General features: G+C 35.9%; 1 protein-coding gene across 5 annotated transcripts in view; it reads right to left on the bottom strand.

Moving 5' to 3' along the window:
• Positions 1-17,722, bottom strand: part of LOC132553269 (rap1 GTPase-activating protein 1-like) — a 196,864-nt gene that overhangs the window by 139,558 nt on the left and 39,584 nt on the right. For 4 of the 5 annotated variants that reach the window (XM_060217502.1, XM_060217500.1, XM_060217503.1 and 1 more), the window contains one exon: positions 8,022-8,358. In XM_060217502.1, the coding sequence (XP_060073485.1) occupies positions 8,022-8,358 (337 nt within the window). Of the gene's footprint in view, positions 1-8,021; positions 8,359-12,070; positions 12,312-17,722 lie in introns of those variants that run through there. The other variant, XM_060217505.1, reaches the window with a different exon arrangement.

Below are 17,722 nucleotides of genomic sequence, written 5' to 3'. Positions count from 1 at the left end.
TATGTACATCTCATGGCACTCTAAGTAGTCACATCCAATCAACACTAAGCTCTAAACAGTAACATTTATGACCTTGATAATAGGGAAATGTTATTTCTTCTTTTGACTTGTTGTCATTTGTTGAACTTTTTCACCATACATCTTTTACAGGTTTTCGCAAATTTGACCCCTGTAACAATGAACTTGGTTCAAAAATATTTCTTTTTACAAACTTTGTTGGACTTCATCCAAATGACCAACCTGCCAAATATCAAGCTTCTAGGCCTTTTTGTTAATCAGAAGTAGTTGTTTTAAGGTCTTAACAAGTTCAACCCCTGCGACCTTGAATATTGGTCAAGGTCATTACCTTTGGAAAACTTTGTCGGGCATCATCCTATCAATTTATTTGTGAAATATCATGTCTCTAGTCATTTTGGTTAATCAGATAATTCTTTTAAAGATTTTAACAAATTTGAATCTTCTGACCTTGAATCCGGGTCATTTCTTTTCTCAAACTTTGTTTGGCCTTATCCAAGGACAGAAGGATGATGTGCTACTAATAAGTGTCTCTTGATAGAGGTTCCATTAAGCTTTTGGTATCAGACACCATGGTGATACAATATGTTTAAGCTGGCTCCTTTGGTATACCATCTTTCGTGTGACCTCAATTGACCATGTAAAACCTTGCTTTCACCAGTAATGTGTAAGCTAATCACATACCGCATCAGATAGCCTACTACAGCTATCCTCCAATGTAAAAACAGTCCTATCTGATCAGCCTGTCTGCATGTCCACATCATCTCTGACCATCAGCTGACCAGATCGAAGACCACCAGCTGGCACAGTGGCCAGTAAGTAAGCTACAGGCTTACACTGACCAGTTAGTATATTAACCTGTTAATGAATGGCTAATGAAAACATTTCTCATCCCTCCATCTGATTGAATTATTCAATCCTGGATTCACAATCCTTAAATTCTGCCATAGCATCATGCTATAGGAAAACCTGTCCAGACTCCCACTGGGTCTCTACTACAGAATACTATACCAGTGGGAACAAAGATAATCACCTCATCAAACTATTCTACTTGCAAATGAAGTCAGCTAAATGGTGTTGTGTACAAAGAATATAAAAAATGGGGCAATTCTGCAAACGCATCATATGATATAAACCTGCAATATTAAATCCAGTTTTAGTCAGTCCCCAATGTTTTATTTTATATCCAAGACACAATGATAAACAAGTAAGTTTTTCAATCCTTACACACTACAGAATTAAACATAAAAATTTGATAGTTGGGAGATATATCCTGTGTTGAAATATCATCTGTCTTGAGCAATCACCTGTGGTAAGAAACCATCTGTGTTAAGTGACTACTTGTGTTGAGGGACCACATGTGCAAAGGGTCCATAATTGTTAAAGGACTACCACCTGTGTTAAGAACCATTTAGTATCAAGGGACTACCTATTCTAAGGGACGATCTGTGTTAAGGGACTACCTGTTTTAAGGGACGATCTGTGTTAAGGGACTACCTGTTTTAAGGGACCATCTGTGTTAAGGGACTACCTGTTTTAAGGGACCATCTGTGTTAAGGGATTACCTGTTTTAAGGGACCATCTGTGTTAAGGGACTACCTGTTTTAAAGGACCATCTGTGTTAAGGGACAACCTGTTTTAAGGGACCATCTGTGTTAAGGGACAACCTGTTTTAAGGGACCATCTGTGTTAAGGGATTACTTGTTTTAAGGGACCATCTGTGTTAAGGGATTACCTGTTCTTAGGGACCATCTGTGTTAAGGGATTACCTGTTTTAAGGGACCATCTGTGTTAAGGGACTACCTGTTTTAAAGGACCATCTGTGTTAAGGGACAACCTGTTTTAAGGGACCATCTGTGTTAAGGGACAACCTGTTTTAAGGGACCATCTGTGTTAAGGGATTACTTGTTTTAAGGGACCATCTGTGTTAAGGGATTACTTGTTTTAAGGGACCATCTGTGTTAAGGGACTACCTGTTTTAAAGGACCATCTGTGTTAAGGGACAACCTGTAAGACAGCCATCAACACAATCCATGGACCATCTGTGTTAAGGGACAACCTGTTTTAAGGGACCATCTGTGTTAAGGGATTACTTGTTTTAAGGGACCATCTGTGTTAAGGGATTACCTGTTCTTAGGGACCATCTGTGTTAAGGGACCACCTGTATTAAGGGACCACCTGTCTAAAGAGATTATTTGTATAAAGGGACTATAGCAGTCATTATGTAAAACAATTACATATTTCTGATGTGTTCTGGGTTTTTTTCCCTCCAACACAGTCATTTGAACAACAAATAAACACTGCCAGCAGTATTCCTGACAGTTACATCTAGATAAACAAAATTAGAAATAGATAGATGTCTTTATGTTCTGTCATGCACAGTAACTATGTTTAGAGATGGTAACTAGGCACTTTTTCTATCATTTCTGACAGGAATGAGTCACATCTAGACTAGAGTGGATCCATCAGCTTCTAGATTGGAGATGGTTTTGCCTAGCATTTATGTAGACAATATCACGGCAGTCTAGCCAAAGACAGCCATCAACACAATCCATGATATATGAGGGAAAGTGTCACAGAAAGTTGTTACTAGACTAATTCTGTATCATTTGCAGAAAGTGGTTTTATAATTATTGTACAAAGACACTATTTCAGCTTAGATTGATTAAGAAATAAGAATCTAAACAGATTACCATCAAGATTTCCCTTACAGGACAAATAGAAAATATGTGTTCAGTAAACTCCAGGTCTTATTGGAAATGAATGTCTACACCAACAGCGATACCGAAATCTCAAAGTTATTGCAGGATTGTAATGTCTCCGGAACCATTAAATGGCTTCCTACAAAATCAACTTCAATTTGGTCACAATTCTCCCTGCAGGGTTGCAACTGAGGATTGTTCAACCATCTTCTCCAGATATACATGCTGTATGTTAGCATAATGAACATTTCAAGTCTCAAATTGAAAGGAGCATACCATATTTATCCTCAAATAAGCCCCCTCCTCTTATATAAAAGTTTAGTATTAAAAGTGGGGAGAGAGGTTGCTTATTTGTGAACTATTTTAGCTTACTATTAGTGTTTTAAAATTGATGATTCTGCAAAAATGATGACGGCTGGGTTTGGGGGAGTCTTTATTTGTGGGGAGGGGCTTATTTCTGGAAAAAGATGGTTGTTATATATATCCAGGTCAATTTAGCTGTGTGCATTAAATGTTGTAATAAATACATTGCTGTATAATGCATTACTTACTACAATTTAGAGATTACATTACATTTTAATCACGACCTTTTGATTTTTAAGATTTATATAGATCTTTTATGGTATCCATGAAAAGTTGTTCAAGTCAACAAAAATTCACATGTCAATTAACTCACAAGAAAACTTTATCTGCAAAACTCCATGCCTTCATCACTTTGACAGAAATATACCTTATCTATGACAAAGCTTAAGAACTATGCTTCAAGAATTTCTGGAGGGTACTATACCGTATGTAATTAAAGTTTTGTGAACAATTTTCCTGTCTAGGTTCCAAATTCATCGACTATTATTGATCCCTATGGTCAGACTTCCCTAACTCATTCTGGAGTTAAAACAGAGGGTTTTGGAAGGCAGCCAGATCCAATAGCCCTCAGTCTACAGACACTTTTGTCAGGCATCACCTTGTTTACCTGACAATCTTTACCAAAACATATGTTTTTTGTATGTTTTTTTTCCTAGCCTTCCTTCACTCTAAATGATGATTCTATTACAGGGTATAAAGAAATACCACACTAGAATTTTTTTTACTACACCATTAAGATGTTTTACCCAATTTTTTACGTTTGCTGATTCAACGTGCTGTTCTTTTTCATACCTCAACATAAAAGCTACCGATAACATTTTGCAGCGTTCATCCCGAACGTAGTAGCAATATTTTTGGTCACATCAAAGTGGAACATTTCATATCTGTTGTAATGATGGCACTGTATAGTGTTGCCATATTCTTAATAAACTACTTTTAACAATTTATTTAGAATGTATATCTAGTGTATTCTATATGTATCTATGTACATTGAGACAATAAGACTTACATATCTATGTACATTGAGACAATAGGATTTACATATCTATGTACACTGAGACAATTACATTTATCTATGTACATTGAGACAATAAGATTTACATATCTATGTACACTGAGACAATAGATTTACATTTATCTATGTACACTGAGACAATAAGATTTACATATCTATGTACACTGAGACAATAAGATTTACATATCTATGTACACTGAGACAATAAGATTTACATATCTATGTACATTGAGACAATAAGATTTACATATCTATGTACATTGACACAATAAGATGTACATATCTATGTACACTGAGACAATAGATTTACATATCTATGTACATTCAGACAATAAGATTTACATATCTATGTACATTGACACAATAAGATGTACATATCTATGTACACTGAGACAATAAGATTTACATATCTATGTACACGAGACAATAAGATTTACATATATCTATGTACACTGAGACAATAGATTTACATATCTATGTACATTGACACAATAAGATGTACATATCTATGTACACTGAGACAATAGATTTACATATCTATGTACATTCAGACAATAAGATTTACATATCTATGTACACTGAGACAATAAGATTTACATATATCTATGTACACTGAGACAATAGATTTACATATCTATGTACATTCAGACAATAAGATTTACATATCTATGTACATTGACACAATAAGATGTACATATCTATGTACACTGAGACAATAAGATTTACATATCTATGTACATTGAGACAATAAGATTTACATATCTATGTACACTGAGACAATAAGATTTACATATCTATGTATACTGAGACAATAAGACTTACATATCTATGTACATTCAGACAATAAGATTTACATATCAATGTACATTGACACAATAAGATTTACATATCTATGTACATTCAGACAATAAGATTTACATATCTATGTACATTCAGACAATAAGATTTACATATCTATGTACATTCAGACAATAAGATTTACATATCTATGTACATTCAGACAATAAGATTTACATGTATCTTTACATTCTTATCTCAATAGTTTAAGATACATGGAACATGACTTGTTCTATTCTCTTCTTGAATTTTCTTCTGATAAATTCAAAACGAAGATATCATTATAATTTGAAATAGCCATATCTGCCCTAAATACTCAACCCAAGTTGTACTTTTTTTCTTTTGTAATTCAAACCAACAAAAACGGCTCTAGAAATATGTCAATATCATTCATATAAAGATGTAAAACACAGAGAAACCATGATGAATGGACAAGGCAGTACAGATCAAAAGCAATACATCTCCTCATTCATATTGAGAGTGAAGTCCTATCACAATGATTAACTAAGTCACATGATTCTTCATCCGTTGGGTCTCAAATTTATCATTATGGTCCACCCTTAACACCCATTACCGACACATAGTGTGATACACACCACTGAGATCTGCCCCCCCAAACAACACCTGCAGTACAATACCCACTCATCAATACCACATCCATTCTTTCAGAGTTCCAAGACATGACAATGTATGTGATATTTTGGACAATGCTGACGACATTTCCACCGTCTCTAAGGGAAAATTTTGTCTCCACGCAGAAGACATATATTATGTCCAATAAACCCAATCAGTATCGTAAGTCTTCAGTATACCTACGATCACCAATCATCGACATTGTTAGGAGAGGTTTCACAGGCTAACAATAATTGATGTCTGAAAATGCACCAGATATTCCACTCCACCAAATCATTCAGTGACCAAATCAATTATAATTATGATATGTATATTCTTCATCAAGTAAACCATTCGACACTGGAAATATGATAAACTGTTGTAATTCACCGAAGCTATCTTCCTCAGATACAGTTAATAGAAAAGTCATTTATCACTGTGTCCAAGAATATTTCTGTTGTTTATCCCAGTAAAATACCAATACAGCAGATACAGAAATGTTAATTTTCATCCATCTCAATGTTTAAGTTAGTATGACAAAACTTAAAGTTGAATAAAGTTTTATGTTTAAAATGAATGATTCTATTTTGTGTGTTATTTTGTCTTTTTTTATTTCCTGGCTAATTAGACACTTTTTCCATAAAGAAGTGTTATGCAAGGCCAAATAAAAAAACCTGAGCGAATGTTCATCCAGCTGCACATGGTGGCCATTGACAGGTGCATAAAACTTATCTGAAAGTAGGGAGGTGCTTTACAGCACATCAGTGCCTTTTCTCCTACAATAACTGTAGGAAAGGGCAGCAGCAGCTGAAAGGCTAAGACATCTGACCATTTTTATCACTACAGCCCTCCACCTCTGGCTCTCAAGTTTAAGACTTACATAGGGCAGTTGCCAGGCATTGGCCAGAAGTCAGAGGTTTTTCTATGGGATCTTTCCTCCAGTACCAACCCTGGCATGTCCTTAAATTACCCTGACATTTAACAGGACATATAGCAGCAACAAACTAAATATTGTAAAGTATAAAGGGTTATTGTTACATCCGTTTTCCTGCAAAAGACCCTGGAAACTGATACACAAATTCTGACTCAAATTTCGGGGATGGGTTTATTTCAGAACAATGAATTCATAACTTTGATGTAAAGCTATAAATGTGGGTGGGCTTATTACCAGACATGGGCTTATTGTTGAATATATATGGTAGTTACTGTCTCTATAAACGACCCCTTTTACACACACTTAAATATCAGCATCTACGAAACATCTGCGAACAAAGTGCACTTTTTTCGTTGTAGATATTTTCTTTTTCACTGTGTGAGTATTCTGTTCACCTCCACAATTATATTATATGTGAAATACATTTCAGCAATTCCCCTTAGAATAAGATAATTTTTTCCTTTACAGATTGTTATACGGATGGATAAAAGCTTTTACACCTAAATAATGAAACTCTAAAAACGTTACCAGACAGTCAACCAAAATGTTGATCAATAATTCAGATCTAACATAAACTTCATATCCATAAATTTCTAATGCCGTTAAATTGAAATGTTTATAGACAGTGAAATGTACATGTGTATTCAAATTTGTCAAATAAACAAAACAAACGCATTCTACACTTTCTTTAAAATCTTCTCGGTACAAACATCATATTGACCATTATCAATGTGAAGAACATATTTGATAAATTGTTTGGTTTAGCTTCACTGTTTTCAGAGAGTGCTTATGTGTCACAATATTGATGTAAATGATGTTTGTTTATAGATGATAAAACCAGTATATATAGTTAGCGTTAGGGTTACAGTGAACAAGCGCTACATTGAAAATCAGCAGCACTTTTCAAAACCGACCAATGATTATCACCAGTGTACACAATGTTTCAGGTTTTACAACTATAAGTACACAAGAGTTACCTCCCTTCCTGTATGTTCCTCAGTAAACCTGTTCACAACTTTTCATTTTAGGAGTCGTAAGTATTCACTGTGACTTGAAAAAAGTCAGCAATTAAGTAAATTTTATATATACTTTAGAAGACATTTTCAAATACATGGATTTTTGTTAGAAGTACATTTTCAAATTTTAAAGTATTAAATACACTTGTTACAATAATCCCCCTGTTGAAATATCCAGATTTCATTTAAACTGTGATAGTTGGAGTTCAACCTTATGACAAAAAACATCAAGATATGCAATAAAATTATGTATTGAATAATTTTCAACAATATATCTGGGTTGATTTGATCTTCTTGGGTCAGCCTGCAAAACAAGTTTCAAACTATCTAGTGTACTAGTGGATTCTGCATTTCTGTAACATTTTTGCCTGAAAACGCATGTATCTACTTCAAGAATGTCGCCTAATATGAGAGCTTTTTTTCTCAAGACAACTTTAATTAACCAAACAAGTTTGCTGAAAATGTCTGGAGTTAAATGACTTCATCTCTTAAATGAAATTCAGAATACGAAACAAAAAAAAACTTACTGTGCACATTTGAAGCAAGCGCTGTGGTACACATCTCGCTTGTCCAAATCTCTTCTCACTGACACCCTGCGGTCATCTGTCACCGGAAATCCACACCCTGAACACTTTTCTTCTGAATTTGTTAAATCCGATTTAGACTGTCTGTTGAAGAAACTACGTCGCAGCAGTGAAGGGGAATAACTCTTCCTCTTTGAGTTAGGAGACAGAAGAGGTTTCTGGGTAGACTTTGCAAACAAACTATTGTCATCTGGACAGGTATTGGGTCGCTTTGTCTGACTGTGAGAATATGATCGCAGATTGGCACTCGATGCATCCAAGTCTGAGTCGCATACATCCCCTAGAAATACAGAAAAGCTTGATCAGTCTGTTGTCACTCAAGATTTTGGGAAAAGGTTTGCTGCCATATTTGAAAAAACAAATTTTCAAATACCATGTAAATGGAACAACTACTGCAAAATCAGATCTTTTTAGTGGGGCTAAATTTTCATTGCTTTTCAAATAAAAAATACCATTTTTTGACACTTGATTTTGTGGATAAATATTTTGACAGTTTATAAACTTGTGGATGAGTTTATAGATTAAGAATAGCTACGAAATCTATAAAAATAAATCCTCCATGAAAATCAACAATTTTACAGTTCTCAGAATCTGGTATTTTGAACACATTATGAAAATACTTTAATAGTTTCTGAAGAAATTTGACAATTCAAAAACCTTTAGTCTTGGCACTCAAATCTCGCAGATGAAGAAATTCTGAAGTATGTGGTTGTGCTTTTTAGGATTGAATACAAAAATTTGTTCTGCACTTTGACCTACTGACACCATTTATCATGGACGGGATAATAGAAACTTTCATTTGGATTGTTTGGAAAGCTGTGTCTATTCAATTATAGTCCTACCCGATCTAAAATCAACAAATTTACTAAATTCACTGAACCACATGACTCAATAGACGTTTAATTCCAAATTTTTGAAATAGCATTATAGTCATCTTTTTCCAATCTTAAAATTAGTTGCACTTATCTTTCAATTAACATGTATATCATCGCCTTCACTATTTACTTTCACTTTCTGTTTCCATGTAGTCAACTATTCATTACCAAAAAAATTGCACACCCTCATTCTCAGATAAACATACATTTTTGTTTCCCCTAAACAATGGCAATATACACACATCAATGATATATATTTTTACATACTTATAATCTTGATCTCACTCTTATTGTCAAACCTACACACTGAAGCAAGCTAAGGTGACATCATAACCTTGAAGCAAGGTGACATTGTGACCAAATTTCAGAGATGATAACTTTTAGTCTTTTCAATGTCCCCCATGAAAACTATTCAAACAGCAACAGACCCCACCCTCACTCATGTTCTTCTTTCGGTAAAATGTTTTTCTTGACATCATAAATTCATACGAGACAAACAAATCAAATATGTTTCACAGAAACTTAGTGACACTTTTCCATATTGTGATGCTATAACTTAGAATGGAAAACTTACCAGTGTTAGAGTACAAACAGATGAGGGAACGGACTTTCAGAATACGTTGACTACACCTTACGGAAGGTTGGACCAAACTCAGCTCGCGCATGATGGTGGCATTTAATCCAATATCTATATATATCTATACTCGAGTTAGACTACAACAAACTGTTAACAAGTCTGCTCTCTCACTGAACCAAATTTAATGTGGGAAAATCTTTTACATTGTTCACCGCCTGGGAACTCTTTATAAATAATATCTTTCAAGAGAGTTTCATTCGATTGCCTTAATATCTATTTTTTCTTAATATTCAAACATTTTAGATAACTCACCTCTACTTTCTTATCAAGATATTACAGTCCTTATACTGCATAATAATCTCTATTTAGGGATTTCAGGTCAAATTTTTACCTGTACAGGTAAGTATTTACCTTGTTATAGAGAAATCACTTTGTCTCGCACTGTCTACCATGGTGTGATTGTAATATAATCTTTAACCGTATGAAGATGTTCTCATGTAGCAGAGATTGTTGTACAATAATGTAATTCTGTGACATGTATTTCATCACGGAAGAACAAGTTTAAAAGGTGAGGTATAGGAGTTACGATATTATCTTGTAATTAGTCAGATTTGTGATCAATTATAGCAATAATAACACACCTGTCATGTTACATTCCAGGTAAGTGAAATGATGAGAGAAAATATCAACATTTCTCTGAATTGTGTATTCATGTCACCAACATTCTTAAACAGCCATCTTCACGGTGCACATATTACAATTTTTACATTAGAATCATGACAATATCATCTCCTTCACAACATATTTACATGTATTGACACAGGTAAAAGTTAAGTGTGGGAATTTTCACGACTGGAATATGTGTCATAGTTTGAATCATTTACTTGAACTTTATCGAAACATAATACACAGCTCATTGAAGTAATGGTAATGATGCTGTAAATGTTTTAAAAGGACAATGTTTATGTGTTTTTCTTTCAAGATAAAAAAACATGTTCGCTAGAAAGTAAGAGAATATTTTGTGACTAAACGGAGGGAGGGATATGCCATTTTGTTCAGATAAAACAACCCATGGTCATCAGTAGAAATACAAGTCATGGTATCCAGTAGACACACTAACTATGGTCACAAGTAGACACACAAACCATGGTCACCAGTAGACACACAAAACATGGTCACCAGTAGACACACAAACCATGGTCACCAGTAGATACACAAACCATGGTCACCAGTAGACACACAAACTATGGTCTCAAGTTGACACACAAACCATGGTCACCAGTAGACACACAAACCATGGTCTCCAGTAGACACAAACCATGGTCACCAGTAGACACACAAACCATGGTCACCAGTAGACACACAAATTATGGTCACCAGTAGACACATAAACCATGGTCACCAGTACACACAAAAACCATGGTCACCAGTAGACACACAAACCATGGTCACCAGTAGACACACAAATCATGGTCACCAGTAGACACACAAACCATGGTCTCCAGTAGACACACAAACTATGGTCACCAGTAGACACACAAACTATGGTCACCAGTAGACACACAAACCATGGTCACCAGTAGACACACAAACTATGGTCACCAGTAGACACACAAACCATGGTCACAAGTAGACACACAAACCATGGTCACCAGTAGACACACTAACTATGGTCACAAGTAGACACACAAACCATGGTCACAAGTAGACACACAAACCATGGTCACCAGTAGACACACAAACCATGGTCACCAGTAGACACAAACCATGGTCATCAGTAGACACACAAACCATGGTCACCAGTAGACACACAAACCATGGTCTCCAGTAGACACAAACCATGGTCACCAGTAGACACACAAATCATGGTCACCAGTAGACACATAAACTATGGTCACCAGTAGACACACAAATCATGGTCACCAGAAGACACATAAACTATGGTCACCAGGTCACACACAAACTATGGTCTCCAGTAGACACACAAATCATGGTCACCAGGTCACACACAAATCATGGTCTCCAGTAGACACACAAACTGTGGTCACCAGTAGACACACAAACCATGGTCACCAGGTCACACACAAATCATGGTCTCCAGTAGACACACAAACTGTGGTCACCAGTAGACACACAAACCATGGTCACCAGTAGACACACAAACTATGGTCACCAATAGACACACAAACCATGGTCACCAGTAGACACACAAACTATGGTCACCAGTAGACACACAAATCATGGTCACCAGTAGACACACAAATCATGGTCACCAATACACACACAAAACTATGGTCACCAGTAGACACACAAACAATGATCTCCAGTAGACACACAATGGTCTCCAGTAGACACACAAACTATGGTCACCAGTAGACACACAAACTCTGGTCACCGGTAGACATGCAAATTGCGGTTACCTGAAGACACACAAAACATGGCCACCAGTAGACAAATTGTCCCAAAAATGCAAAGACAGAAATCAAATTCAAACTGCAATTTCTTGATATTTGAAAAGCAAAATGTTGGCTCAGACATACCTTCATTTTTGATAAGTGTGTAGTTTGCTGATCTTCTCATTCTTCCGTCTACAGTAGCCTTAACAACTTGTTTCAGTGATTGTTTACTGTATCAAATCTTGTTTTCTAAAGATAGTTGAAATCCCAATTCTCAATCTAAGGTATTTCCTTTGCAGTTAAAATCCTTTTGCACTTAGTTACAAACCAAACTCATTTGAATCATTCAGAATTCAGATATTGACAAAATGAACATTACATGTCACTGATACAAAATGTCAGTTACGATATTCATATTGTCACTCTTCATCTTCTAATTATATACACATCCTCATCATATAGTGAAAAATACCTTAATACACCAATCCAGTGGACAGTGAGGCCCCAGACAGGGTCGGTCATCTGAGTGAATCGGGCCCCACAGATGGGGTGGGTAATTTATGTGATTGAGGCAAAAGAGAGAGTTTACCATTTTTTTAAGAGGTCAGTATTACACTTATTCATTGATGTTTAGAGATCATGTTTCTCTTTATACCAGTTTCTGAAATATTGAAAATCCATTCTTATTTGTTGAAATAAAATAATGAATGTGATTTATCTTTATTGAAGTGTCTTAACTTAAGTGCAGTCTAAGAATATCATGGCTATAGCTGTTTTGTTTATAGCTATAATTACCCTCAAGTAACCCCCTGGTATCTTAGCTTTATATATGTATCATCTAAAGCTATAATTACCCTTCAGTAACCTCCAGAGTATCTAAGCTATACTTATATATCGACAGCCTATAGCTGTTATTACCCCTCAGTAAACCCAAGTATGTCACCTATATTATATAGCTATTATCTCTCCACTGTAACCCCTGGAGTGTATCAGCTATATAAATATTGTCTGTAGATATAATTACCCCTCCGTAACCCCTGGAGTGTATCAGCTATATAAATACTGTCTGTAGATATAATTACCCCTCAGTAACCCCTGGAGTGTGTCAGCTATATAAATACTGTCTAGATATAATTACCCCTCAGTAACCCCAGGAATGTATCAGCTATATAAATACTCTCTGTAGATATAATTACCCCTCCGTAACCCCAGGAATGTATCAGCTATATAAATACTGTCTGTATATATAATTACCCCTCAGTAACCCCCGGAGTGCATCAGCTATATAAATACTGTCTGTAGATATAATTACCCCTCCGTAACCCCAGGAATGTATCAGCTATATAAATACTGTCTGTAGATATAATTACCCCTCAGTAACCCCCGGAGTGCATCAGCTATATAAATACTGTCTGTAGATATAATTATACCTCAGTAACCCCCAGAGTGCATCAGCTATATAAATACTGTCTGTAGATATAATTACCCCTCCGTAACCCCAGGAATGTATCAGCTATATAAATACTGTCTGTATATATAATTACCCCTCAGTAACCCCCGGAGTGCATCAGCTATATAAATACTGTCTGTAGATATAATTATACCTCAGTAACCCCTGGAGTATATCAGCTATATAAATACTCTCTGTAGATATAATTACCCCTCAGCAACCCCAAGATTGTATCAGCTATATAAATACTGTCTGTAGATATAATTACCCCTCAGTAACCCCAGGAATGTATCAGCTATATAAATACTGTCTGTAGATATAATTATACCTCAGTAACCCCTGGAGTATATCAGCTATATAAATACTCTCTGTAGATATAATTACCCCTCAGCAACCCCAAGATTGTATCAGCTATATAAATACTGTCTGTAGATATGATTACCCCTCAGTAACCCCAGGAGTGTATCAGCTATATAAATACTGTCTGTAGATATAATTACCCCTCAGAAACCCCTGGAATGTATCAGCTATATACATACTGTCTGTAGATATAATTACCCCTCAGTAACCCCCAGATTGTATCAGTTATATAAATACAGTTTATAACTGTAACAGCCCCTAAATAAAAAGTGTAGCTATAACCACTCCTTGGATAGCTCCAGAGTATGCTACCTATATGGTCTACAGCTATAACTATCTCTCATTAATCCCCAGACTGTTCAAGAAATATTAGTACAGTCTATAAGCTATAATTACTCTGTTGTAATCCCAGGAGTATCCAAGCTATATAAATAATGACTACAACTATAATTACCCCTCAGTAAACCTCACCCCATATCAGCTATATAAAACAGTTTACAGCTTTGATTACCCCTAAGTGAGAACCACGGTACATCAGCTTTATAAGACAGTCTACAGCAGTAAGCACCTAACTATCACACTATATCAGACTAACTATAGCTATAATAGATATAATTACCCCTCAGCGAGCCCCACAGTTTATAGCTATAATAACCCCTCAGTGAGCCCCAGTTTATAGCTATAATTACCCTGCAGTACGTCCCAGAGTACTATAGCTATATCTATACAGTTTATTGCTTTAATTACCCCTCCGTAAGCCACTGGGTAACACAGCTATAACTATACAGTATATAGCTATAATTACCCCTCAGTGAGTCCCACAGGATATAGCTATAATTACCCCTCAGTTAGCCACTGAGATACACAGCTATATCTTCACAGTTTATAGCTATAATTACCCCTCAGTAAGCCCCAGAGTACCACAGCTATATCTATACAGGTTATAGGTATAATTACCATTCAGTGAGCCCCACAGTTTATAACTATAATTACCCCTCAGTAAGCCCCAGAGTACCACAGCTATATCTATACAGGTTATAGGTATAATTACCATTCAGTGAGCCCCACAGTTTATAACTATAATTACCCCTCAGTAAGCCCCAGAGTACCACAGCTATATCTATACAGGTTATAGGTATAATTACCATTCAGTGAGCCCCACAGTTTATAACTATAATTACCCCTCAGTAAGTCACTGAGTACCACAGTTATATCTATACAGGTTATAGCTTTAATTACCCCTCAGTAAGCCCCACAGGATATAGCTTTAATTACCCCTCTGTAAGCCCCAGTTTATAGCTTTAATTACCCCTCAGTAAGTCACTGAGTACCACAGTTATATCTATACAGTTTATAGCTATAATTACCCCTCAGTGAGCCCCAGAGTACCACAGCTATATCTATACAGTTTATAGCTTTAATTACCCCTCAGTAAGTCCCAGAGTACCACAGCTATATCTATACATGTTATAGCTATAATTACTCCTCAGTAACTGCCAGAGTAACACAGCTATATAAATACAATCAACAGCTTTAATTACCCCTCATTAAGCCCCAAACTATCACTGCTATAAATATAAATACTGTTCACATTTTATGGTTGGTTTGTGAACTCATTATATATGAACAACAAATCTCCAGTTAAGGCACACAAGCTTCTCAATATACACAGGAAGAAAACTTCCGGGGAAATTATGAAGCTCAGAGGATATGCTACTCAGGTTCTGTATATTACTCCAACTTAAGCATTCTGTAACATATAACGTCCTCATCCTTTAATGAGATTAAAGAGTCCCTACTTGACCCCACATTACAGGGATGACTTATATAATCCGAAAATTTCCCAAATGGATGTGGTTTGTTTGTATCTATACAATAACTTGGAATTCATGAAGGTTAATGCTGATACACAACAGCAGGAAAAACCCGTTTGAAAATTTATGCGAAGCCAATGTATGCAGTGTATGTGTGTGGAGGAGGAAAAAGTGGATTCATGGAGGGGGTGGTGGGGGAAGGGGAGTATTGGTAGCTTCTAATGGATATACTGTATAACAGGATATATATGTGGCTGTTTTTTCATCTGAAGTCTTCTTTGTTGCATTCACTGGTTTTTTCTATAGCCACTAAAACAACAAACATACTGAACTAAATTTGTTGAATTTCAGAGTTCTTGAGTTATCTTGTACAATTTCTTTACTTCAAATGTGATGTTAGACATCTTAACTTTGACCCATGACCTCCAAAATGTCCTCAGATATAAAATTTGATAAAGTAACGCTGTCGTGTGAATATGAACTATATCTGTTTAGAGCTTCATGAAATATCTTGTATATAAGCATTTTATTTCAAAGGAGGTCAATCCTAAGCTTTAGCCTTTAACCTTTAACCTTAACCAATGACAAATAAACTAATTAGATATAGATCTTGTTGGTTTGAAATTATGATGTAAATGTACAATCTTTATTTCAAAATTTGTCCCCTGTGACTTTTGACCTTTGTCTTGACCAATAACCACTGAAGCCTAACCAGATATAAAACTTGATAATGTGGTGCTGTGATATGAAAATGAACTAAGTCTGTCGCGAGATTCATGAGATGTGTACACAAGCTTTACATGAAACACACACAATTGCACAGCTGCTTATCTAAGCAGGAGGTATATGAAAACCAAACCTTCATTTGTTGGATAACCTTGACCTTGACACACTGAAACTAAATCTTAACAAAAGTATTCCCTTATATGCTTACTCGACCTGCATCTGAACTTCATGCTTGATCTCTATAGAAGTCACTTAAGTGATGACATTCAACTCCTGATAGGTCAGATGTTGGATAGTGTTATCTGACTCCATATGAAATGGCTCAATCATTAGGTAAGGACTAATTCAAACATTAATTCAGCTAATCTTAAGGGTGAAGAGTTCCTTAGTTTTCATGAAACATCCTGTCATCTATTGATATTCTATACAAGAGATATCAACAGTTTCTCATGTACAGCACACTAACAGTACCAAACCAACAGTTTCTCATGTACTGAACACTAACAGTACCTTACCAACAGTTTCTCGTGTACAGAACACAAACAGTACCTTACCAACTGTTTCTCATGTACAGAACACAAACAGTACCTTACCAACTGTTTCTCATGTACAGAACACTAGCTGTACCTTACCAACAGTTTCTCATGTACAGAACACAAACAGTACCTTACCAACTGTTTCTCATGTACAGAACACAAACAGTACCTTACCAACTGTTTCTCATGTACAGAACACAAACAGTACCTTACCAACTGTTTCTCATGTACAGAACACAAACAGTACCTTACCAACAGTTTCTCATGTACTGAACACAAACAGTACCTTACCAACTGTTTCTCATGTACTGAACACTAGCTGTACCTTACCAACAATTTCTCATGTACAGAACACTAGCTGTACCTTACCAACAGTTTCTCATGTACAGAACACTAGCTGTACCTTACCAACAGTTTCTCATGTACAGAACACTAGCAGTACCTTACCAACAGTTTCTCATGTACAGAACACTAGCTGTACCTTACTAACTGGTTCTCATGTACAGAACACTGACTGTACCTTACCAACTGTTTCTCATGTACAGAACACAAACAGTACCTTACCAACAGTTTCTCATGTACAGAACTTACCTTACCACTGATTTCTCATGTACAGAACACTTTCTCAGCAGAACACTAGCTGTACCTTACCAACAGTTTCTCATGTACAGAACACTAGCTGTACCTTACCAACAGTTTCTCATGTACAGAACACTAGCAGTACCAAACCAACAGTTTCTCATGTACAGAACACTAGCTGTACCATACCAACAATTTCCAATGTACAGAATACTAGTACTTGATTATGTGCTAAACTCTAGCTCCACCACACCAACAGTTTTTCATGTATAAAACTTGCCATTGGTGTCGAAACAGAACATTTTGGGAGAACCACTGGACACAACTCCGT

The sequence above is a fragment of the Ylistrum balloti genome, unplaced genomic scaffold (assembly GCF_031769215.1).
Source record: "Ylistrum balloti isolate Yb309-2 unplaced genomic scaffold, AGI_CSIRO_Ybal_v1 Utg370312, whole genome shotgun sequence".
Lineage (NCBI taxonomy): Eukaryota > Metazoa > Mollusca > Bivalvia > Pectinida > Pectinidae > Ylistrum > Ylistrum balloti.
Note: the sequence above shows the minus strand (reverse complement) of the source record. Positions and strands in the feature narration are given on the sequence as shown.